Source organism: Phaseolus vulgaris, chromosome 1 (assembly GCF_000499845.2).
Source record: "Phaseolus vulgaris cultivar G19833 chromosome 1, P. vulgaris v2.0, whole genome shotgun sequence".
In the NCBI taxonomy this organism is placed as follows: Eukaryota; Viridiplantae; Streptophyta; class Magnoliopsida; order Fabales; family Fabaceae; genus Phaseolus; species Phaseolus vulgaris.
Genome location: NC_023759.2, coordinates 25,305,757 through 25,330,779, shown reverse-complemented (window position 1 = coordinate 25,330,779; position 25,023 = coordinate 25,305,757). Strand labels below are relative to the sequence as shown.

The window sequence follows — 25,023 nt, the reverse complement described above, 5'->3', positions numbered from 1 at the left end:
CGAGAACTTGAGTACGCTGAGAGAGAATTTTGCACGGTTCCTGAGAGTTCTTGAGTTTTCTCTTAGTATTTGGTGGTTCAGTCGCTGACTTGGGCATCGGAGCGTGATCAGCCGCAGCGGCGCCGTTCTGTCTTTTTGCAGGTTCTTGAGGTGAATCAGAGCGAAGGACGGAAGCTAACACGGCGCAAAGTCGATCCAGGTTTGACGAGGCAAGGCTCTTGCGTCTTGGTCAACAGGCAGGATCATCAGGCGCCCACCGTGGGGCCGTGTAAAACCTGTTCCCATCCACAGCGTGAGTTCTTGGAGTTTCTGCAGTTTCTGTGTGGTTGTGTGCTGGTGCAACCATTTTCCGCCGTTCATTCAAGCTTTGTTCGGTAAATTCGCGTTTTCCACCGTTCGTTTGAGGTTCTTAAAATTTTAGGCACAAAAAGCGTGACTTAGAAAATTTATGCTGAGCTAGCTATTTGAAATCTGAATCTGAAATTTCAACCACAATAAAGATCTTAGCAAAATTTTGGCGCTGGAATCACACCAAATAATTGTGATAAATTTTTCAAATATCTTGTCAAATTACCGTCTCTGTTGGCGCTAGGATGTGTACACTTTTTTTGTTTGATTCATCATTTTTTTATATTTTGTCTTTTGATTTGATTCTTTTTTTTCTTATTTTTCTAATACATCAATCTGTATAAATCCAGAGTTTCATAATTTTTCTTCAACAGATTTTAATTTCATAAGTAAAATCAGCCAGCACAAAATTGAAAACAGAGTGATCCTAATTATGGAATTAAAAACAGTTTGAAGAATTTCAAAAAAGAATGGAATTGATGTATATGAATTTGTATGGATCTAACACACAAATATGAACTCAAAACTAAAAAGAAAAATGCACCAAAGGATCAAACAAACTCAGATTAAAACTAGACTCAAATCAAATAAAGAAACCAAAATTAAAAAAAAACAGCACTACATGGAATTGATGACAATTTTAGGAGAAACATGACTAGACAAAACACAATTGGATTCAAAAATCAAAATGACTCAAAACACACAATATGAACCGATTAGAATTGCAATAAAGACTCAAATAAACCAAAAACAGAACAACAACACAAATCTCTATGGATCCTACACAATTTGCAAAATAGAAGCTCAAGAACAAATTGAACATGAATGCACCGATTGGATTGAACCAAAACAACATCTAACACAAAATGAAACTCAAAAACAGCAAGACAATCAAGGATTCATGAAGAACAACACGAAAACAAGATGAACACAAAAATAAAAATGAAATAAGGCACTTATCTCTTGAAGACCATGGCTCTAGATACCAAATGATGGAGAAAGGCCTTCATGAATTGTAGAAATGTTGGTGAATGGAGGAAGCATCATGGATTGAAGACGAAGCAAGGTCCTCCTAAGAGTGATGGTAACCTTGAAGATGCATGAAAGGTAGAGATTGAGAGTGGTGAGGCCAACTCTACTTGGAAAGGGGGATTTGTGAAGATCAATAGCCTAACCTAAGAGGTTTTGGGCAAGAAATGAAATTGGCACAAATTGGCAGCAATTCACTAAGTATATTATGTTGAAGATGGATGCTGCCCCTTCAAGACATGTGTTTGATGAAGCCAAATGTGTAATTTTCCTTAGTGTTTGCATTTGCTTTAAGGATGTCTTAGGTATAGATTAGAGGTTGTTTAAAGTAGGCTTTTTGCTAGGTAACTCACCTTTTAACCCGTGACCATGTGATAAGAGCAAGCACAAGTTTTATGAAACTGTTTTTAACATGTTTTGCAAAAATATCCTTTGCTGCATAGAAAATGAATCTGTTTTTCTCTAAATGAATAGGTTCTTTTCTTAAACTGATTCTTTGATTAAGTGTTTCTAAAAATCATGTTTTGTGCATCAAGTATTTTGACTAAGTCTTCATTCCATCAAAACGACTGTGTTTCACTTGTTAAAAAGTTTTTGTTATCGTTTTTTATCCGGTCGGTCATCGATAGTCGATGACGCCAGCAGCAGATAACCACTGGGACCACTCGCAGGGTGACACGTGGATCAGGTGGCAGAGAAGTTAGGGAGGAGATCACCCAGAACGGTGATCGGTGGTCAGTAACCGAGTGGCCACCGACAGATCAGTTCCAAGATAAACACCTGGGGGAGAACGCGAGAAGCAATAGAGCACCGATCAGTCATCGGGTGCATGGTCATCGGGGTTTCGTGTTACACGCAGTTAAACTATGACTGAGATTCCCAGCGAGAGCGTTACGCATGGACCTCGCATGATCATACCTCAGAGAAGGAGGAGCTCCTCGCCGGTAGAATCGTGCACGAGAGTGGCCTGAGGGAGTTAGTAAACCAGCTAGTGATTGGTGACTCTCTTAACCCATTACGTGCATGACATCGTGAAGGGGAAATCGCTTAGGCAGAGAGCAATGCTTGGTGAGTGTGCCCAATCCAGCCACAACTGGCGTTTTCCTGGGAGTGTGCAATTCACCCAGATGGAAGAAATGCGCTAAGTTACTTCGCAAGGGAATAACTTAGGCGCACAAAGAGATGCGCTAGAGCCCTTCAGGTAGTGGCACGTGTACTCTTAGATGTGAGTTGCATGCCTCCACGTGTCACCATCTGAGAGGGGCGCGGCCAAGATAAAGGTGCACTCCGCGTCGTGAAAGGTACACACAGAAACACACACACCCACGCTTTTACAGAGTATGGTACGTTTTCGCACAATAGCGTAACAAAATTCTGACACACGCAGAGGATAGCGTAACAGAATTCTGTTAGGCACAGACACAGAAAGAGAATAAAAAGAGAATCAGAGAGAGATTCGATACACATTATGATTTTTGTTGGTGATACTGTGACCTAACTTGAGCGTCGGAGTGCAAACGGCCGCTGGAGGCGCCGTCTGTGTGTTTTACAGGTTGTGTTTGAAGTTCCCGGAGAAGGTTCTAAGAGCATTTTTGCAGATAGCACAGCTGCATAGGCGGGGTAAGGAAACGACAAAGCAATTCCTCCACGTTAGAGTCGGCGACAGGATCATTTGGCGCCCACCGTGGGGCCCGTGTGAACCGTGGTCCCATCCACACCAAAGTTTCTGGAGCTTCTCAAAGTCTTTGCTTAATTTTTGATGAGAAAATGAGGAGAACAAAACAAACATCACCTGCGCCATCTGCTGAGGAAGGAGCTGTGACAATGGCGCAGGTCCTGGAGATGATGCGTGCGCTGCAGGACAATGTCGCAGCGTCGAGAGCTGAACAAGAGAAGATGCAGGCGGAGTTGGCTGCATCGCAGAGTAGGAACGATGAGCTGAATCGCGTTAATGAGGAGCTGAGAAGGACGTTACAGACGCAGAAGGAACGCGCAGTTGGAGAAGGGATGTCGATGCCACCATCGCCTCCAAAAGTGTTCCCTATGCCATTCTCCCCTGAAATCATGCAAACCGTGGTAGCTCCCAACCTAGTGGGAGTGAAGGCGTCGTTCACAGGGGTAGAAGATCCAGAAGCACATCTGACGGCGTTCCACACTCAGATGATGCTGTCTGGGGGCTCAGATGCCGTGTATTGCAAGATGTTCATGAGTACACTGAGTGGAGTCGCAATGGAATGGTTCGTGAGTCTGCCAGAGGGTCATATCACGTCCTTCCATCAGTTTTCGAAGCTTTTCACTGAGCAGTACATCGTTAACAGAGCACCTTCAGTGGTGTCGTACGATCTGTTCGATGTACGCCAATATCAAGGTGAGTCGCTGAAAGACTACCTCAACCGCTTCGGAGCACAAGTGGTTAGATTGCCCAGCAAGGACGAGGATATGCTGGTGCATGCGTTTAAGAAGGGAGTGCTGCCTGGTCCCTTCAGTGAGTCGTTCATCAGAAGCCATCCCAGCACCTTTGCGGAGATCCGGCGACGCGCGGTGGCGCACATAGTGGCAGAGACAGAGGTTTCTTAGAAAAGGGGAAGTGCTGCACCGCTGAAACCGCGTGGAGGACAGGGGAAGCAACAATAGCACACGAGGGTGCATGAGGCAAAGGAGGGAAAGAAGGTGCAGGGGAAAGCTCGTCCTTATGCACCCAGGAAGGACCAAGGCAGGGGGCGTGCAAGGGAGAATAATGCACCCCCAAGATACGATTTCATGGTAGAGTTGGCGGATCTGATCGCCCTTCCTGCCATAGTCGCGAGACTTCGAGTACCAGAGAAGACAGACAAGGTACTTGGGAGGAAAAAGAACGAGTGGTGTGAGTTTCACCAAGCCTTTGGTCACACACTCCACTCCTGCTTGGCGTTGGGGCACCAGCTGGCGGAGTTGGTAAAGTCTGGGTTCCTGGCAGATTACCTGCGGGAGGCGCAGGGTGATCGCGCATCGGGGGCCCAGGCAGGAGAACAGCAGCATGAAATCTCTGTGCACGGGGAGGTGCAAACGATTGCGGGGGGCTTCTCCGGTGGGGGATGCACCGCATCACAAAGAAGAAGGTATGCTCGATCGGTTATGGCCGTGGACTCAGTGGACGAGGGCCATTTCCCCGAGGTAGATAGCACTTTCAAGAAAGCTGATCTACGGGACGTTGTACCGCACGACAACGATCCTGTGCTCATCTCCCTCATCACAGCAGGAAGGCGAGTGCACAGAGTGCTCGTAGACCAAGGGAGCTCGGCAGACGCCATGTTCTGGCCGACGTTCAACAAGTTGCAGCTGTCCCCCGATCAACTAAGGCCGTATATCGGATGTCTTTACGGCTTTGCAGGGGATCAGGTAGAGGTGCGCGGGTACATTGAGCTGAGGACGACGTTCACCGATGGAACAACAACCCACACCGAAAAGATAAGGTACTTGGTGGTGAACGCCCCTTCTGCGTACAACATCTTGCTAGGAAGGCCAACACTCAATAGGTTGGGTGCAGTGCCATCGACGAGGCACATGAAGCTGAAGCTACCGTCGATGGAGGGGATCGTAATAACCATCAAGTCAGATCAGGCTGAGGCTAGGCGCTGTTATGTGAACAGCCTCAGGCAAAAAAGGAGCATATGCCATGTCACCTCAACACCACCACCAGGTGTGCTCGACGAGCTATCGGTGGTTAGGGGAACGCATGGCGATCAGGAGATGGAGGATGCTACGCTGGGGGGCTCCCAGGTAGCTCAGATGGAAGCAGAGGAGGAGGGCATGATCACTCCTCGCGAGTCAGGGATCGCGAGGGCGGTCATCGCCAGCGAGAGAAGACCCCACCCAGCTGAGGGGTGGGTAGAAGTAGATATAAGGGGGAAAAAGTTCAAGTTGGGAGGATCGCTAGGCGAAGAAGAACGAGGGCTGATCGCCGGGGTGATCGAGAAGCACATGGGCGCGTTCGCATGGTCAGTATCTGACATGGCAGGAATCGACCCTGACTTCCTTTTCCATCGCCTGTCGATGGATCCTAAAGTCCAACCTGTGCGTCAGAGGCGAAGGAAATTCAACGAAGAGAAGAGGAAAGTGATCCACGACGAAGCACAAAAGCTCCTTGCCGCAGGGCACGTTAGGGAGATCCAGTACCCAGAGTGGCTAGCGAACGTGGTACTGGTTCAGAAGCCAAACGGCAAGTGGAGGATGTGCGTGGACTTCACTGACCTCAACAAGGCATGCCCCAAAGATTCCTACCCTTTACCCAGTATAGACGCTCTGGTGGATAGCGCATCAGGGGGAAAGCTACTCAGTTTCTTAGATGCATTCTCAGGATACAACCAGATCAGAATGCACCCCAGGGATGAATGCAAGACAGCATTCATGACTGAACGGTCTTGCTACTGCTACAAGGTAATGCCGTTCGGGCTGAAGAATGTGGGGGCTACCTACCAGCGAGTTATGGATAGGGTGCTCTCGCCCATGCTTGGAAGAAACGTGCATGCATATGTAGATGACATGGTGGTCACATCCCGAGAGAAGGAGCATCATGTGGCCGATCTGGAGGAATTATTCACCACCATCGCCAGGTACAGGTTGAAGCTCAACCCTGAGAAATGTATTTTTGGCGTGGAGGCAGGGAAGTTCTTGGGTTTCCTCCTGACAGAGCGTGGAATCGAAGCTAATCCAGAGAAGTGCGCAGCAATCGTGGCAATGAGGAGTCCAACGACGGTGAAGGAGGTGCAACAACTCACCGGTCGGTTGGCAGCATTATCCCGGTTTATGTCCGCTGGAGAGGAGAAAGGTCATCCGTACTTCCAGTGTCTTAAGCGCAACAGCAGATTCCTTTGGACACAGGAGTGCGAGGAGGCCTTCATCAAGTTGAAGGAGTACCTGGCAAGCCCACTGGTCTTGCGTAAACCACAAGTGGGCACCCCTCTTCGTCTATACTTTGCTGTGACGGAGAGAGCAGTCAGTTCAGTCCTGGTACAAGAGCAAGATCGGGTTCAGAAGCCTGTGTACTTTGTGAGTAAGGTACTGCAAGGCCCTGAAACAAGGTACCAAGCCCTCGAGAAGGCTGCCCTGACGGTAGTATTTTCAGCAAGAAGACTAAGACATTATTTCCACAGCTTCACAGTAGTGGTAATGACAGATTTGCCCATTCAAAAGGTGCTAAAGAAACCAGACGTAGCGGGAAGGATGGTCAAATGGGCGGTGGAATTGTCAGAGTTCGACATTCAGTACGAGCCCCGAAGACCGATAAAGGGGCAGGTGTTCGCCAACTTTGTGGTCGAGCTGTCGTCGGTCGCGACACCTTCAGAAGGTTTAGACTTCCAATGGGTATTATCAGTGGATGGCTCTTCCAATCAGCAGGGGAGCGGCGCTGGGGTCATTTTGGAAGGCCCGAACGGAGTGCTGATTGAGCAGTCCCTCCGCTTTGCCTTCAAGGCAAGCAACAATCAGGCGGAGTATGAGGCCCTGATCGCAGGAATGTTGCTAGCAAGAGAAATGGGAGCAAGAAGTCTGGTTGCTAAGAGTGACTCTTTGCTGGTCACCGGGCAAGTTACAGGGGAGTTCCAGGCGAAAGATCCCCAGATGGCAGCTTACCTGGAATACGTACAGCTCCTGAGGACGTCCTTCACCGAGTTTGAACTGGTTCATGTGCCGAGAGAGCAAAATGCCAGAGCAGACCTGTTTGCCAAGCTGGCCAGCTCAGGCAAGGGGGGAAAACAGAGGACCGTCATTCAGGAGACCTTGAAGGTACTGCGAGCGTTCATGTCAGACAACCAGGTACTTCAAGTGTACAAATCGATGGAGCGTCTGGCGATCGGTCATCGTTCGCTGACTCAAGAGACGTTGAAAGCGCCGAGGGTTAGAGCGGGACCGGCAAAGACCGATGAGGCGATGGAAGTCTGCACTGTTAGGGAGGCTGACACGTGGATAACACCGTACCAGTTGTACTTAGAAGATGGTGTACTCCCACTTGACCCAACAGAGGCAAAAAGAATAAAGAGGAGCTCGAGTAAGTTTACTTTGATTGATGGAAACCTGTTTAGATTTGGGTTTTCTCATCCTGTGCAGATCTGCGTGTATGGCAAGCAATGCACTAGACTTATGTCAGAGCTACACGAGGGGGTGTGCGGAAGTCATGTAGGTGGTCGCGCTTTGGCAAGTAGGATCCTCCGCGCAGGGTACTACTGGCCAACGCTGAAGGAAGACTGCGTGAGGTATGCTCAACGTTGCAAACAATGTCAACTTCACGCAGATTGGCATAAGGCACCTCCTGAGGAGTTGAAGTCCATCCATAGCCCGTGGCCATTTCACACATGGGGAATCGACATCCTGGGACCTTTTCCCCTGGCGATAAGGCAGATGAAGTTCCTCATCGTGGCCATCGAGTATTTCACCAAGTGGGTGGAGGCAGAACCAGTCGCGCACATCACCGCACAGAAAGTCGAGCACTTTGTCTGAAAGAACATTGTCTGTCGTTTCGGAGTACCCAAGAGGCTGGTCTCCGACAATGGCACCCAGTTCACAAGTCATCAGCTAAGGAAGATGTGCGAGGAGTTAAAGATACAACAGGTTTTCGCCTCGGTGGAACACCCACAAACCAATGAGCAGGTGGAGTCAGCCAACCAAGTACTGCTCAGGGGGCTGAAGCGAAGACTAGAGAAAGATAAAGGAAAATGGGCAGAGGAGGTCCCCAGAATCGTATGGTCCTACCATACCACTCCACAGTCCAGCACCCATGAGCTCCCCCAGGTTTTTGAATTTCATTGCCGAAGAATCCAACGAAAAGCGAAAGGTGAACCTCGACCTACTGGACGAAGTGCGAGAAGAAGCCAGAGTTAGTGCTGAAGCCGTCAAGAGAAGAGTAGAACGGAGGCACAACTCCAAGGTGAGGCTCAGGCGCTTCTAGGAAGGTGATCTGGTGATGAGAAAGGCGCATCAGAATGAGATGGAAAACAAGTTGTCTCCAAAGTGGACAGGTCCATACAAAGTGGTTGAGGCATTGGAGAATGGAGCTTATCGGCTGGAAACTCTGGAGGGAGGAGCAATCCCCAGAAAGTGGAACGCCATCCACTTGAAATTTTATTTCAGTTAAGTTGTAAAGTAGTTGCGTTCTCGCGCTAAAGATACACTCAGTGTATATACTGAAAATAGTTGAACAGATAAGGGGGGCACTCTTTTCCCTAAGGAGGGTTTTTAACGAGGCCACCCAATGAAAAGATTATCAGCATATCAAGTGTGCGAGAGTTTTCAAGTTAAAATCCTCCTCGCCCCAGGTGCGAGTGCAGGTGATCGGTAAGGCCTTATTCGCCCTAGGCGCGAGTATGGGCGCTAACCTAAGTCCTCCTCACCCCAGGCGTGAGTGCAGGCGACTAGGGTTCGAAAAGCCAGGGGTGCTAGTAAGACCAAGACAGGGAAAGGAAGGATTTCGACAAACGTCCTTACCCACTTGGCATATACCAATATTGGCCCAGTAAAGCTCTTAGTTTAAACCCTTCTCACCCCAGGAGTGAGGAAGGGAAAGAACGACCCGATCCGCCCAAGGTTGATGACCTTGGGGAAGATAAGAGGGGCTATCGAGAAACACTCTTCTTCCCCCAAAACAAGGCATCACCTCTGACGATCGATCTCAAAGTCCTCTATGCACTTAGCGCTAGAGCGACAGAGAAGCAAGGTGAAGACCGAAGAACGATGACTGATTAGTTGTTGGTGGATATGCTAGTGCGTAGTGCCTTGTCGGAGGAAGCTTTTCCAAGCAAGTTCTTACACAACAAGCCGAAGCAGTCAGACTATGCCTAGTCAGTCATTTAGTACGAAGCTATGCATAAGAACTGTTAAAGACAAAGCTAAGGGAGCTGTTAGTCGTGATCAAGGCAGAGGCCAAGATCAAAGAGTACAGATCGCGTTAAACCTAAGCTAGTTAACAGTTAGTCGTGTGCAAAAGGAAAGATGAAGCTTAAGAAGATACGAGAGAAGAAACATATAGCTGAAGCAAGTATATATTCACACCAAGGTTTATACAAGTTTCAAGTACAGGAATTATGCAGAAATATGGAATTACAAGAAGAAAACTTAAGAAGGAGGAATGAGCTTGCCATCTACCACTTCGTGGTAGATGCTGAACTGCGAGTGGTCCACGTCAGGAAGAACGCAACGAATCTGCTCGAATGCCAACTCGAACCCATCAGCAAGGGCGTCAGCACCCACGTTCATAAGTTCGGCGTTGTCAGCTTCGAGCTTTTGCTTTGAAGTCTCCAAGGCGTTCTTCTCAATGGTGAGGGAAGCAATGGAAGAGGCAACTTCTCCCAGTTTGCCCTTTGCTTCGGCAAGCTCGACCTTCACCGCAGAAAGCTCGTCCACTGCCTTCTCAAGTTTCTTCCCCCCTTCGGTGGCCTCTTCCTTGGTAGACTTGAGATCCCCCGCTAGTTGTGAGTTCAGTTGGCTAGGGAGGAAGTCTCAGCCTCCAAGTTGATTACCTTGCTCCTCAGCTCCACCACTTCGCTGTCCAGAGCGTTGACAGCTTGCCCCATCAAGATCTCAGTCTTGATGGTCTCTTGGACTTGCGATAGGTACTATTTCCTGGACTTTTCCACCATTTCCCTCATCAGATCTACGGACCCTTGGGCAGCCTCAAAGTCACTCTGCAGTGACTCCTTGTCGTGCTCAAGCTCCTTGATCCTCTTCTCCAGGACTAGTTGCTTGCAGTGCTGGGTGGAAAACTCTAGGGAAAGCACTATCTGCTTGGCCAAGTGCATGTCCACCTCCTGCCCACTCCACTCGAGAAGCTCCCGGCTGCGTATGAAATGTCGAACCAAGGCAATGACCCGACTGAAATTTTCATTGCTAGCGCCAGAGCTGCTTGGCTGCGAGCTGGCCTCACCACCTTCAGCAATAGCAGCAGAGGTTGGCGGTGGTGGTGATGCAGGAAGTCTTGAGAGACCCCCCGAGTGGGCAGAATCACTCCCAGCAGGTGGAGTGGGTTGACCAATAGCTTGGCCCACTGGGGGTGGAGGTGGAAGTGATGCTGGAGACAGAGGTTGAGGCGTCGGAGATGGTAGGCGCTGAGGGGAGGGAGAGAAAGTTGGTGCTGAGGCAGGTTGAGTAGGAGGAGGTGGGGGTGAACCCTCCTCGATCTGTACCACTTCAATTTCCTCAGGCCTAAGAGACGAAGCCCCCCCAACCTCTTGGTGTTTCCTCTTGCGATGAATGAGAGGAGAGCCAGAACTCTCCTCCTCGGTTGAGGGGGTAGGATCAGCAGCTACCGCTACAGTTGCGGGAAAGGCCTTTACTAGCCTTCTTCTTTTCTTCTCTGGCTCGTGGCCTTCAGCAGGCGCGACCGAGAGAGGGGGAACTGCGATGGGCTCGGTGGTAGAGGAGGAAGAACCAGTCCCCTTGGCTCCCCTGGTCCGGGCAAGCTCCAGTAATGCCCTCCTCCTATCTTTCCCTGAAGTCATGTCTACATCAAGGGTAAAAAGAAGAGTTAGATGGCATAATTGTGCAAGTGGATAAAATGTTATGCACGTATGCATGAGAGTGTGCAAGTATTCTAAGAGGTGCAAGAAGAAGAGCCTACCTATGTACTTCTTCAGAGACACCACATCAAACACGTGTTTGATGAGAAGGGCCGAGTTATATTTTTCCCCTAGGAGCTACCTACACAGCTCGCGCTCGTAGGGAGCCATGGCTTCAAGGCCCCGGGGTTTCTTAAACTCGACTCCAGGAACCCAATAAAGGGGAAACCCCTCGAGCAGCGTTGGGCTTTGCTGGGTAGCAGATATCATGTAGAACCTGCCCTTCCAATCTTTAAACGATTGCTGGTACAGGCCCAAGATCACTCGTCCAGCAACTCCATTCAGGTTGACCCAAGACCTATCCCCATTCTTCGCCTCGAAGAAATGTAGGAAGACGTCTACTGAGGCGTTATGCCCAAAGTAGTTGCAGAGGATCTCGAATGCCCGTATGAAAGCCCAGGCATTCGGGTGGAGTTGGCAAGGGGCGACGTTCAGCTCCATCATCAGCTCCTTCTCAAAGAAGGTGAAGGGCAAGCGCAGCTTCAACCTTTTGAAGATGACGGAGTATATGAAGGTGAAGGGCACCCCATTGGTAGCCCTATCGTCCACGCAGATTGGCATCCCTCGAGGAGGAATGCGTATACGAACGTTGAAATCGTTCTCCCTGTCGATGGCGCAGGAGGGCTCATCAGGGTCGTTTCTCAGAAGGGTCTTGAGGTGGCCTTTAGGTAGTTGAGTGGAAGTTTCGGCCCGCAATGCCAGGGGAGCCCAGTCGTAGACCCTGGCGTAGTCCTGATAGGGAGCTGCATCAGGTGGAGGTGACGCTGGTGCACTTGCTGAAGGCTGAGGATGAGGCAACGATGCGAGCAGTTTGCTTCAAGCAAGCCATTGCGAGATAACTGCAATGGAGGAAAGCAAAAGCAAAAGGTCAGATGAACGGAAGAAGAGGGAATGATGAATGGTTCGGTGAAAAACAGAGGAAGGGAAGAAGAAAGAAAGGTCCAGGCGAAGAAGAGGAAGAGGGAGAAGTAGAAAGCGAAGTGAGAAACGCAAAAAACCCTAGCGCGGGTTGAGAAAAAGAAAAACAGAGAAGATGAATGCATGGTAGTGAAAGAGATGAATGCAATCGGTGAAAAGAACCTAAATGGATCAAGGAAGAAGAAAAGTCATACCTTTAGATGATCGCGGAAGGTCTTGAGGTAGAAAGCTCGAAGAAAGTTGGGCGCGCAGAGAGGAGATCTGAAGTGTCTGAGAGTTGGAGTATTGAAGAAGATGATGAAACAGTGAAAACGCGCGCCTATTTGAATAAGGGAAGCGTTAGCGACACTCCACGCTGGCCGTTGATGCGTCCACATGTCGCGAGATTAAGGGAGGAAGTCATAACGTCAAAAGGCAACACGTGAGGTGGCACGTGATGTGGCCCCACTTGCCACGCGGACCGAGGGTACGACCACTTAGTCTCTTCGTTGAGAACGAGTTCACAGCTCGAGACTGGGGGGCTTGTGATCCGGTCGGTCATCGGTAGTCGATGACGCCAGCAGCAGATAACCACGGGGACCACTCGCAGGGTGACACGTGGATCAGGTGGCAGAGAAGTCAGGGAGGAGATCACCCAGAACGGTGATCGGTGGTCAGTAATCGAGTGGCCACCGACAGATCAGTTCCAAGATAAACACCTGGGGGGAGAACGCGAGAAGCAATAGAGCACCGATCAGTCATCGGGTGCATGGTCAGGAGGAGCTCCTCGCCTGTAGAATCGTGCACGAGAGTGGCCTGAGGGAGTTAGTAAACCGGCCAGTGATTGGTGACTCTCTTAACCCATTACGTGCATGACATCGTGAAGGGGAAATCGCTTAGGCAGAGAGCAATGCTTGGTGAGTGTGCCCAATCCAGCCACACCTGGCGTTCTCCTGGGAGTGTGCGATTCACCCAGATGGAAGAAACGCGCTAAGTTACTCCGCAAGGGAATAACTTAGGCGCACAAAGAGATGCGCTAGAGCCCTTCAGGTAGTGGCACGTGTACGGTTAGATGTGAGTTGCATGCCTCCACGTGTCACCATCTGAGAGGGGCGCGGCCAAGATAAAGGTGCACTCCGCGTCGTGAAAGGTACACACAGAAACACACACACCCACGCTTTTACAGAGTGTGGTACGTTTTCGCACAATAGCGTAACAAAATTCTGACACACGCAGAGGATAGCGTAACAGAATTCTGTTAGGCACAGACACAGAAAGAGAATAAAAAGAGAATCAGAGAGAGATTCGATACACATTATGATTTTTGTTGGTGATACTGTGACCTAACTTGAGCGTCGGAGTGCAAACGGCTGCTAGAGGCGCCGTCTGTGTGTTTTGCAGGTTGCGTTTGAAGTTCCCGGAGAAGGTTCTAAGAGCATTCTTGCATATAGCACAGCTGCATAGGCGGGGTAAGGAAATGACAAAGCAATTCCTCCACGTTAGAGTCGGCGACAGGATCAGTTTTGAAAATGAATATGTTCTTCTATAAATGAATAGATTCTTTTTAGTCTAGTGCCATGGTTTTCTTAAAAGGCTTTTTCACGTTTTATCCTTGCACCAGGGAGTTTGACTAAGTCTTCTACATATAACAAATTATCTCACAGCCTTTAAAAATAAGTTTGTTCATTTTATTCTCGATCTGTTCTTTTTGTAACAGCTTTAACTGTTTTTTGAAAGTTTGTTATAAAATGTTTTCTATAAAAGGAGAGTTTGTTTTGGCTTTTAAATGTTGTTCATATCATTGAGAAAACGAGTTTTACAATAGAGAAATAAGAGATTTCAGAGGATTAGCACGAATTCTTGAAAGATTTTTCAAATCACAAAGTGTGCTTGTTCTTGGTTGGTTCTAAGGCTTGGTTAGAGGTGTTGTCACTGTGTGAGCAATCTGTTCTACTGGTTTAAGGCAGATTTCTGCATTCTCTATCAGGTGTATTCGTTTCATTCTTCAATTTATTGGTTAGTGTGGTTGTAAACTCTTCTTGATAGGGTTTCTTGAAGAGTTGTGTGTGCAGAAATAGTGTTTTTCAGCAAAGTATGCCATGTTCTTTGTTCCCGTTGGTTGACCAGGGTCGTCTTTGCGCGTGGCTTGTCCTTACGTGCTAGGGCACCTTCGTTCTGCTCCGTCTGTGAATACCTGAAAAGAAGTGAACAAAGGGGTGCCCTCGCGGCCGTTTGCACTCCGACGATCAAGTCAGCTAGCGAGAAACATCAAAGGTGACACACCCTGTGTAGAACACTGTGAATGAATGCCCTGAGGGTGGTTGAAAATGGTACTGGATGACTGAAACTGTGTTGCCCTAATCGTCTCGTGCTCACAATGGGCGCGCAACGAAAGCAACTAGGGTTTGTGCTCTGTGTAAAACTGCGAGTCTTAGGTTTAAACTCGGGCCCCTTTTCAAATGCCCCAAGGTCCCTTTTTATACATCTCTCGTGTTTAAAACGCGTTAAAGCGCATTGAAAGCGTATAAAAATATTCCTTGGAACGTTCGAATCTTAACTGAATTAACGCGTACCTTGGCAAACTTTCACTAAAATATTTAATGAGCACGTGCTTATTGCGACGTGCTCTTCTGACTTGATTGTCATTCTGCGCTGAGGGTCCCTCAGCGCCGCAACCCAACTTAGGGTTATTCCATTGTGTGAGCCCTCTTTCCTCGAAGTGCTTCTGGCGCGTCGGGTGACTTCCTGGGTGCCAACTCATGCGCCCCAACCTCTAGTCACTCACCTTGGGAGTGTGTCTACCTTTCTCTCGTACCATGCACGTGGTTCTCCCCTGGGCGTGGCCTCCTCATGGGTCGTATCTGTCTCAGGGTTTCCCAACGGTGGCGTGGGTACTTCACGAGTCAGGTTACCCCCTACTGGTACTAGAACTTATGGCTTTGAGGCCACCTTTCTCTTCTCTTCATTGCTGTTCTAGGCCTCCGGGGCCCGAGACTTCCTCACGGTATTAGCCCCTCCATGGTCTTTCCTGCCCATGGGTATCGGGGGGTAACACCGTCGATGTCTTAACTTTGACTATTTCTTAACTTGGTGACGCATTAACCTGGCGATGCCTTAGCCAGGCGACCCCTTTCTTTGGGCGACGCCTTTGTGAGGCGACGCCTTTCTGGGGCGACGCCTTTGCGAGGCGACGCCTTTCTTAGGCGATGCCCCAAGCGGTCAACCTGTTGATCTTCCTTCCCTTCTTTGGGGCCCTTGAGCGGTCCCACCATGTGTTGACGTTGACTTTGACTTCTGGTCAATGCCCCGGGACGGTACACAAGCCCCCAGTCTTGAGCCTTATTATCCACGTGGCATTCTGATGACGTGTCATTCTCTGATCCGCTGACGTGACATTCTCCGTACCGCTGATGTGACGCACCTTCGAGTGCTCTGATGATGTGACATTCTCTGAGCGAGAAAGGTGACGCTTCGGGTCATGCTCTAATCTCTTCACACGTGGCTCCATCGCACGGTCAGCACTTGGTGCCCTTTGCGATTCAAGTTGGCGCTTAATCCTTCGACACATGTGCGATGGAACGGCTGAGGGTGCGCGTCGTTAGCGCTTCTTCGAGTTAACATTATAAACTTTCAAAATATGCGCGCTTAGAGCACTGTTCCATCACTTCTCATTTCTCTCGTACTGTTCACCTTCTTCTCCGAAATTCTCTCTGCACTCCTTCTTCGCACCCCACCCCTCGTTAACCCGATCACTCAAAGGTACGGTTTTTCTTCTTCGATGACTCCTTCTCTTTCTTGTATTGCCCTTGTAACTGCCTGGGACTGTTTATTTTCTCTGCATTTCTGTGTTCTACTTGTTTTCTTCGTTTTTTCCCGTTCTTCTCTTTTCCGCGTGGGTAGGATTTTTCTAGGGTTTTCTCCGCCCTTTGCTTCTTTGAGCCTTCTTTGCTGAACCTTTGCCTTTTTCTTCTTTCTTCAGCTCTTCTTCCGTCCATCGCGCGAACAAAAATAACTCCCAATCCCCCTCCCCCAAGTGCTCATTACAACTCATGGGCATGATGCAAGGGCTGCAGGACGCAATGGCGGCCTTGAAAGTGGACCAAGAGCGCATGCGAGCGGATCTTGCAGCCTCTCAAGCAAGAAACGATGAACTCCATCGTACCAATGAGGAGTTGCGCCGTGGATGGCGCGATGGAGATGAGCCTGAGGCTACATCCCCACCTAGGGAATTCACAACACCATTCTCGCAGGCAATCCTCGAGACGGCAATACCCAGTACATTCACCGGGCCCAAGGTGACCTTCACAGGGGTGGAGGATCCTGAGGCACACCTCACGGCGTTCCACACACAGATGTTGCTGGTAGGCGGTTCTGACGCTGCGAGGTGCAAGCTTTTCATGAGCACGTTGACGGGAAAGGCTATGGATTGGTTCATCAGCCTTCCAGAGGGCCACATTACGTCTTTGGCCCAGCTCTCGCGACTGTTCAGAGAACAGTATTTAGCCAACAGGGCCCCAGCCCCAGTTTTGTACGACCTTTTCGACGTGAAACAATTCCAAGGTGAGACCCTGAAGGAATACATAAGCCGCTTTGGAGCACAAGTGGTGAAGGTGGGTACCACCAATGAACCCATGATTGTATACGCATTCAGGAATGGGGTGCGACCCGGGTCATTCGATAAGTCGCTTAACTGCAAGCTTCCCAAGACCTTTGCTGAAGTGAGGCGACGAGCGTTGGAGCACATTGCCTCAGAGGGCGAGACATACGAGAAGTGCATGCCTGCTGCACCTGCGCGACCAAGGGCACAGATACACACACAACCTGCCAGGATCCACGAAGCTGCCACAGAGAGAAGGAACCCAGACAAGAAGCGCACCTACGAGGCGAGGAGGGCCCCGCCAAGGGGCCAAGCCGAAGGAAGGAGAGAGGGAAGTAGACCAATGAGGCACAACTTTGTGGTGGAGCTTAAAGACCTCATCGTTGTGCCCAACATAGCGGACAGGTTGAGGCCACCAGCGAAGTCTGACAAAATTCTGGGGCCCCACAAGGAATCGTGGTGCGAATTCCACGAAGCATTTGGACATCACATTAACAACTGTTTCGCGCTGGGCTATCAGTTGAATGAACTTGTGAAGAGTGGCTTCCTAAAGGATTACCTCGCAGGGTCCACTACGACAGCAGCCACGACAGTACAAGATGAAGGCCAGGCACACGAGATGCCAGTCCCTGGGAGGTTCACACCATTTCTGGTGGATTTTCTGGAGGAGGGCCCACTGCCTCTCAACGTAAAAAGTATGTGAGGTCAGTAAATTCAGTTGCAGAAGAATTTCCGGACGACCCTTGGGAATCAAACCTTGTGTTCACAAGGGCTGACCTACGGGATGTCGTCCCGCACGACAATGACCCCGTGGTCATCTCAGTAGTTGCAGCAGGAAGGAAGGTACATAGGGTTCTCGTCGACCAGGGCAGCTCCGCAGATGTCATGTTCTGAACGACCTTCAACAAGTTACAGTTGTCCCCGGACCTCTTGAGACCCTATACCGGATGCTTGTACGGGTTTGCAGATAACCCAGTGGAGGTACGTGGGTACTTAGAGCTGAGGACGACGTTCACTGATGGAACGGCGTCACGTACCAAAAGTATCCGGTACCTGGTGGTTAACGCCAACTCAGCCTATAACATTTTGTTGGGCAGACCCGCCCTAAACAGATTGAGGGCAGTACCTTCCACTCGCCACATGAAGATGAAGTTGCCAGACCTTAGCGGCAAAGTGATAGTCATCAAGTCAGACCAGGAAGAAGCCCGAAAGTGCTATGAGAATAGTTTAAAAACAAAGAGAGGCGTGGTGATGGTAATTGAACGACCACCCATCTCAGGTTCGTCAGCAGAGCTAGAATCCGTAGAAGAGGCGATGCCCACGGAGTCCACGCCCGACGATGCTTCACCTACAGTGGCGATGCCTGTGGATGACGCATGCACAAAGGGAAGACATTGTGGCGCCTCGCCTATGGGAGAAGAGTCAGAGGAGGCGACACCCGATGAGGCGACGCCTATGGAAGAGGATCCCATGAACGAGTCTCGCCCGGCAAGTGTGCAGCGTGAGCAACCCCAACCAGAGGACAACGCGGTTGAAAGACAAATAGGGGGTAAGGCGTTCAAATTAGGACGCCACTTGAGCCGGGAAGAACGAAGAGAGGTAATGGGAGAGATCTCGCGACACCTAGACGCATTTGCATGGACCGCGGCAGACATGCCAAGTATCGACCCAGATTTCTTGTCCCATCGCCTTACCATGGACACCAAGGTCCGCCCTGTGCGGCAGAGAAGGAGGAAGTTCAACGTGGAGCGATGCCTCGTCGTGAAGGAAGAGACTCGGAAGCTGCTAAACGCTGGGCACATCAGGGAGATACAATATCCCGAGTGGCTGGCCAACGTAGTTCTAGTCAAGAAGGCAAATGGGAAGTGGAGGATGTGCGTAGACTTCACAGATCTGAACAAGGCATGCCCGAAGGATTCGTACCCACTCCCCAACATTGACACATTAGTAGACAGTGCCTCGGGCTGCTAGATGCTGAGTTTCATGGATGCATTCTCAGGTTACAATCAGATCAAGATGCATCCCAGGGACGAAAGCAAAACGGCGTTTATGACAGATACATGTAGCTACTGTTATAAGGTAAAGTCGTTTGGTTTTAAAAATGCAGGCGCCAGCTACCAAAGATTGATGGAAAAAATCCTTGCACCAATGCTAGGAAGAAACGTGCAGGCCTACGTAGACAACATGGTGGTGACCTCGAGCGAGAGAGGGCGACACGCAGCTGATCTGGAAGAGTTGTTCGCCACCATATCAAAGTACCGCCTAAAGTTGAACCTAGAGAAGTGCGTCTTCGGCGTAGAGGCAGGAAAGTTCCTAGGTTTCATGCTCATGGAAAGAGGAATAGAAGTGAATCCTGACAAGTGTGCAGCCATCATCGCCATGAGGAGCCTAACTTCAGTGAAGGAAGTTCAACAAATGACGGGACGAATGGCAGCATTATCGAGATTCGTATCAGCTGGTGGGGAAAAGGGCCACCACTACTTCCAATGCCTCAAGAGGAATAGTCGTTTTACGTGGACAGACGAGTGCGAAGCAGCGTTTCTCAAGCTGAAGGAGTACTTGGCGACGCCACCCGTGCTTTGCAAGCCACCAGTAGGCGTCCCCCTCCGCCTATACTTTGCAGTAACAGAGTGGACCATTAGCTCTGTACTGGTCCAGGAACAAGACCAAGTAGAAGTCAATATACTTCGTAAGCAACGCCTTGCAAGGCCCAGAGTCAAGATACCAGTCACTAGAGAAGGGAGCACTGGCAGTAGTATTCTCAGCACTAAGGCTTCGCCACTATTTCCACAGTTTCACGGTGGTGGTAATGACGAACCTTCCCATCCAGAAGGTACTCCAAAAGCCAGACGTGGCCGGGAGGATGGTACGCTGGACAGTGGAATTGTCAGAATTTGACATCCAGTACGAGCCCCGGGGATCCATCAAAGGCCAGGTCTATGCTGACTTTGTAGCAGAACTTTCACCAGGAGAAGATCCTCAAGAGGTGGAATTAGGGGCATAGTGGATGCTTTCAGTGGATGGATCTTCCAACCAGCAAGGGAGCGGTGCTGGAATAATCCTGGAAGGGCCTAATGGGGTATTAATCGAGCAGGCTTTGCGCTTCGCCTTCAAGGCAAGCAACAACCAGGCGGAGTACGAGGCGTTGATTGCCAGGATGCTTTTGGCCAAAGAAATGGGTTCTCAGAGCCTCTTGGCAAAGAGTGACTCACAATTGGTCACAGGACAAGTAACAGGGGGGTACCAAGAGAAGGACCCACAGATGGCTGCGTATTTGAGGTACGTCGAGGTGTTGAAAAGAGCCTTCGCTGCGTTTGAGCTGGTGCATATCCCTAGGGAGCAAAATGCCAGAGCTGACCTGCTTGCCAAGCTGGCCAGCTCAGGCAAGGGGGGAAGGCAGAGGACCGTAATACAAGAGACCCTCAAGACGCCACGAAAATTCGTTGCAGACAACAGGGTGGACGTCCTTCACGTTAGTACAACGAGAGGAAAACCAAGGATTCATCGCTCGTTGAGTCAAGAGACGGTGAGGGCACCTTGCATCAGTACTTACGTAGCCTCGCCAGATGAAGAAAAGGGTGTACAGGTATGCGCTTTGGAGGAAGGCGACACTTGGATGACCCCTTACAGGCGATACCTGGCGGATGGGATCCTCCCAGCAGAGCCAGAGGAGGGCAAGAAGACTAAGAGGAATGCCGCCAGGTACACCTTAGTGGATGGGATATTGTTCAGGCATGGGTTTACGCACCCTATCTTGACGTGCGTAAGCGGCGACGAGTGCACCGGGATAATGGCCGAACTTCACGAAGGTATTTGTGGGAGCCACGTGTGAGGAAGATCCTTGGCGTCCAAGGTGATACGTGCAGGTTTCTTCTGGCCAACAGTAAGAGAGGATTGTGTACGATACGCCCAGCATTGCAAGCAGTGCCAGAGGCATGCCGATTGGCACAAGGCGCCACCAGAGGAGTTAAGATCCATATACAGCCCGTGGCCCTTCCACACCTAAGGAATCGATATCCTAGGCCCGTTTCCATTGGCAATAAGGCAGATGAAGTACCTGATTGTTGCCATCGAATACTTCACCAAGTGGATAGAGGCAGAGCCGGTGGCACAGATCACTACCCACAAGGTACAACACTTTGTTTGAAAAAACATTGTATGTCGTTTTGGGGTGCCAAGGCGTCTCATTTCAGACAATGCAACCCAGTTCGCGAGCCAGCAGTTGGGGAAGTTATGTACAGAAGTGGGAATCAAGCAGGTATTCACGTCAGTCGAACACCCCCAGACAAATGGGCAGGTCGAATCAGCAAACAGAGTTTTGTTGAGAGGATTGAAGCGCAGATTAGAGAAGGCTAAAGGGGCATGGGAAGAAGAAGTGCCAAGGATTGTATGGGCTTACAACACCACGCCTCAATCCTCCACCATGGAGACACCTTTCAGCCTAGTGTACGGATTGGACGCCATGATCCCAATGGAGATACACGAGAGCTCGCCCCGTTTCCTAGGTTTCGTGGCGGAAGAGTCCAACGAAGAAAGGAGGGTGAACCTAGACCTGATAGATGAAGCTAGAGAAGAAGCGAAAATTAAGGCTGAGGTCGTGAAGAGAAGAGTGGAGCGTCAATACAACTCTAAGGTGAAGATACGACAATTCCAGGTCGGGGATTTGGTCATGAGGAAGGCTCACCCTTACGAGATAGAAAATAAATTGTCTCCCAAGTGGACTGGACCGTTCAGAGTAACCAAGGCCAAAGGCAATGGGTCGTACAAGCTAGAGACGTTAGAAGGAGGCCCCATCCCACGTAGTTGGAACGCGACAAATTTGAAGTTTTATTTCAGTTAAGATTTTGTAAAGGGGGCACTCTTTTTCCCTCTCGGGGTTTTTTTAATGAGGTCACCCCAATAAAGAAAAGGAAAGTTTGAGATATATTTGCCTTAGTTTTTCCTTGCCTTGTAAAATCACAGATCAAAGAAAAAGACAATATCGGCGTCGCCAAGGTAAGGCGTCGCCCAGGGTAAGGCGTCGCTCGAACAAGGCGTCGCTAAGGTAAGGTGTCGCCAAGGTAAGGCGTCGCCCGAACAAGGTGTCGCCAGGACGAGGCTTCGGTAAGAAAAGACGTCACCCAGAGAAGGCGTCGCTAAGATAGCGATGCCAAGATAAGGCATCGCCAGGACAAGGCGTCGCCAGAAGTAGGCGTCGCCACCAGATAATCAAATGGAAGTCAAGCCTGGAGCGAGATAACAGGTATGCCAGTTGTACCGTCCCGTATCCGGGCACTGACTAAGTCAAGGTCAAAGTCAACGACTGGAAGGTCAAAAGTCAACGCAAGGCGTCGCCTAGGTGTAGAGATGCCAAGAGGAAGCGTCGCCAAGGCCAGGCGTCGCCAAGGCCAGGCGTCGCCAAGGCAAGGCGTCGCCAGGGGAAGGCGTCGCCAAGGCAAAGCGTAGCCCAGATGGAGGCATCGCCTCGCTAGGGCGTCGCCAGATCAAACAGTGCTAAAGTAAGGCAATCACGGTGTGGTTCCCCGATACCCATGGGTAGGAAAGACCATGGAGGGAGCGACGCCGTGAGAAGGCCTCAGGTCCCAATAGCACGGGGCAGCAGTAAAGAGAAAGAAAAGGTGGCTTCAAGGCCATAGTAACAGTACCAGTGAAGGGCAGCCTGACTCGTGACGTGCTCCTGCCGCCCCAAAGACGCCCGTAGGGCAGATACGACTCAAGAGGAAAGTCACGCCCAGGGCAACCGGGTGCAGAGTACAAAAGGAAGGCAGATACGCTCTCAAAGTAAGTGACTAGATACTTGGGGGCATGAGTTGGCACCCCAAAAAGTCACCCCTAGCGCAGTAGCACTCCGAGCAAGAGGACTCACACGTAGAAACGTCCCCAGGTGGGCCGAAGCGCCCCCAGATGGGGTAATGGCGTCGTGAGGCCCTCCACGTGTACGACAGCCATGCCAGAATAGAAACACCCTTTAGTCAGGTGCCAGGTAATTAAAAGTTATTCAATACAGTTTCCCTTTCGAGCATTCAGGTACTATAATGGCTCCCGAGCGTTTCAAACGTCTTAAATGCGCTACGTTTTCTAATTAAGCGCTTTAATGAGTGCGTTACGTTTGTGAGTAAAAGCGCTTTAAGGCGCTTTAAATGCTTGGGTAGTTTAAATAGCGCAGAGAATGTTGGAAAAGGGGGGGGGGGAACCTTCGGCAAATTTACCAGAGAACTCTCTAGTTGCTTGCTCGTGCTTCAAGGTTGCGTACAAGTGACTGGGGAATATTTTTGCCTGAAGGAGACAACACACACATATACACAGTTAATTCACCACCTTCAGAGTGCCATACGCGGTGCTCAGACACGGAGGTGGACAGTTTTTGGTGTTTCTTGCTGGCTGACTTGAGCGTCGGAGTGCACACGGCCGCTAGGGCGCCTCTTTGTCCTCTTTTCCTTTTTTGCAGGAATCCACAGGCAACCAGTGGGAAGGTGTCCCTAGCTGACGGTTGAGGTCGCGCACGAAGACGTCCCGGTCAACCGGACGGAACATTTGGCGTCCACCGTGGGAACGATATAAAACATCAGTCCCATCACAAGTTCGAGAAGGTTTATCAAGTTACAGTAACGTTGAAGGAGTTTGGAGCGACAATGGCCCCCACCAGACGAAGAGCAGCGCGCGCAGCCCCAGCAGACCTAGCCATGCAGCAGGTCCTGGAAATAATGAGGGGGCTGCAGCAGGACATGGCGGATTCGAAAATGGAGCAGGAACGCATGCAGGCAGACCTTGACGCCTCGCATGAGCGGAACGAAGAGCTCCACCGTGTGAATGAGGAGTTGCGCCAGGGCCTGAGAAACGATAGGAGGCGGCCCGGGCATGACGAGACGGAGAACCATTCCCCACCAAGGGAGTTTTCCACTCCTTTCTCACAGGAGATCCTAGACGCAGCGATCCCGAACACGTTCGCGGGACCCAAGGTGATCTTCACCGGGATGGAGGACCCAGAGACGCACCTGGCTGCATTTCACACGCAGATGGTCCTGATAGGCGGTTCTGATGCTGCCAAGTGCAAGCTCTTCATGAGCACCCTCACCGAGATGGCTATGGACTGGTTCATTAGCCTCCCAGAAGGTCATATCACATCCTTCCGCCAATTGTCGCGGTTATTCCGAGAACAGTACTTAGCCAACAAGGCCCCGCCGCCGGTCTCCTACGACCTGTTCGACGTGAAGCAATATCAGGGGGAGACCCTGAAGGAGTATATCAATCGCTTCGGGGCCCAGGTCGTGAAGGTTGGCACAACAGAAGAGCCTATGATCGTGTACGCATTTGTGAAAGGCGTATGCCCCGGCCCCTTCGGAGAATCCATTATCCGTAATCGCCCTAGGACTTTCGCTGAATTACGGCGCAGGGCAGTATAGCATATTGCTTCGGAAGGGGAGGTATGTGTGAAGCGCACCAGCGCCGTGCCCTCACGCCCGAGGGACCGGCGCGAGTTCAACCCGTCAGAGTCAATGAGGCCACGACGGGGAGAAAGAAGCCAGAGGCGAGACGCCCCTACGAGGCCAGAAAGCCCCAGCCCCGGGGCCCAGCAGGAGGCGAACGCCCCGCCAGAGAAAGAGCAGGACCGGCGAGGTACAACTTCGTAGTTGAGTTGAAGGATTTGATCGCCGTACCCAACATAGCCGAGAGGCTGAGGCGACCGGCGAAGACCGACAAGGTGTTAGGGCCCCGCAAAACTCTTGGTGCGAATTTCACGAGGCTTTCGGGCACCAAATTGATAATTGCCTGTCGTTGGGCTACCAGCTAGATGAGCTGGTGAGGACTGGGTTTTTGAAAGATTATGTCGCAGATTCCACCACGACCGCCACCTTGCCGCCGCCGGCAGATGAGCCAGCACACGAGATGCCTGTGCTTGGCGAGGTCCACACCATTGCTGGAGGTTTTTCCGGCGGAGGACCCACCGCCTCCCAGCGGAAGAAATACGCGAGGGGGTGAATTTAATCGAGGAGAGGCTCTCGGGGGAGCCCTGGGAGTCAGATATTGTGTTCACAAGAAGAGACCTCCGAGATGTGGTGCCCCACGACAACGATCCCATTGTCATCTCAGTCGTCACAGCTGGAAGGAAGGTCCACAAAGTGCTTGTTGATCAAGGAAGCTCGACAGACGTCATGTTTCTGTCGACCTTTAATAAGTTACGGTTGTCCCCCGATCTGCTGAGTCCCTATACGGGATGTTTGTATGGGTTCGGGGATAACCAGGTAGAGGTCCGTGGGTACCTAGAGTTGAGGACTACGTTCACAGACGGAGAGGCCTCCCGTACAGAGAGCATCCGGTACCTCGTCGTGAACGCCAATTCTGCCTACAATATTCTGCTGGGCAGACCGGCGTTAAACCGTCTGAGTGCAGTTTCCTCCACCCGTCACATGAAGATAAAGCTACCGGACCTCAGTGGCCGGGTGATAGTCATCAGGTCAGACCAGAAGGAGGCGAGGAAATGCTATGAAAACATCCTGAAGACGAAGAGAGGCGTATTTATGGTGTATGAACGTCCGCCAAGAGCGGACACGACGATGGTTAAGGCGA

At 50.5% G+C, this 25,023-nt stretch overlaps 4 protein-coding genes across 4 annotated transcripts; 3 read left to right on the top strand and 1 right to left on the bottom strand.

Annotated features, from left to right (window-relative positions):
- Positions 1-4,137: 4,137 nt before the first annotated feature.
- Positions 4,138-5,767, top strand: LOC137815755 (uncharacterized). The gene is made up of 2 exons (XM_068618868.1): positions 4,138-4,755; positions 5,714-5,767. The coding sequence occupies exons 1-2, from the start codon at positions 4,138-4,140 to the stop codon at positions 5,765-5,767; spliced, it is 672 nt and encodes a 223-aa protein (XP_068474969.1).
- Positions 5,768-9,962: 4,195 nt separating this feature from the next.
- Positions 9,963-10,844, bottom strand: LOC137815754 (uncharacterized). The gene has a single exon (XM_068618867.1). The coding sequence runs from the start codon at positions 10,842-10,844 to the stop codon at positions 9,963-9,965; it is 882 nt and encodes a 293-aa protein (XP_068474968.1).
- Positions 10,845-15,937: 5,093 nt separating this feature from the next.
- LOC137815753 (uncharacterized) lies at positions 15,938-17,158 on the top strand. The gene has a single exon (XM_068618866.1). It carries the CDS (start codon positions 15,938-15,940, stop codon positions 17,156-17,158), a length of 1,221 nt encoding a protein of 406 aa, XP_068474967.1.
- A 2,304-nt stretch (positions 17,159-19,462) lies between these two features.
- Positions 19,463-21,295, top strand: LOC137815752 (uncharacterized). Its single transcript, XM_068618865.1, has 2 exons — positions 19,463-20,264; positions 20,649-21,295. Exons 1-2 carry the CDS (start codon positions 19,463-19,465, stop codon positions 21,293-21,295), a joined length of 1,449 nt encoding a protein of 482 aa, XP_068474966.1.
- Positions 21,296-25,023: the final 3,728 nt, after the last annotated feature.

What these genes read in the sequence shown, in the direction of transcription:
- LOC137815755 (XM_068618868.1), top strand. Translation starts at nt 4,138, where the DNA reads ATGGTAGAGTTGGCGGATCTGATCGCCCTTCCTGCCATAGTCGCGAGA. An exon ending in ACGGCTTTGCAGGGGATCAG is followed by an intron (nt 4,756 to 5,713) that starts GTAGAGGTGCGC and finishes ATGCATTCTCAG; the next exon opens with GATACAACCAGATCAGAATG.
- LOC137815754 (XM_068618867.1), bottom strand. Translation starts at nt 10,844, where the DNA reads ATGACTTCAGGGAAAGATAGGAGGAGGGCATTACTGGAGCTTGCCCGG.
- LOC137815753 (XM_068618866.1), top strand. Translation starts at nt 15,938, where the DNA reads ATGGCGGCCTTGAAAGTGGACCAAGAGCGCATGCGAGCGGATCTTGCA.
- LOC137815752 (XM_068618865.1), top strand. Translation starts at nt 19,463, where the DNA reads ATGCTTTCAGTGGATGGATCTTCCAACCAGCAAGGGAGCGGTGCTGGA. An exon ending in AATGGCCGAACTTCACGAAG is followed by an intron (nt 20,265 to 20,648) that starts GTATTTGTGGGA and finishes GTCTCATTTCAG; the next exon opens with ACAATGCAACCCAGTTCGCG.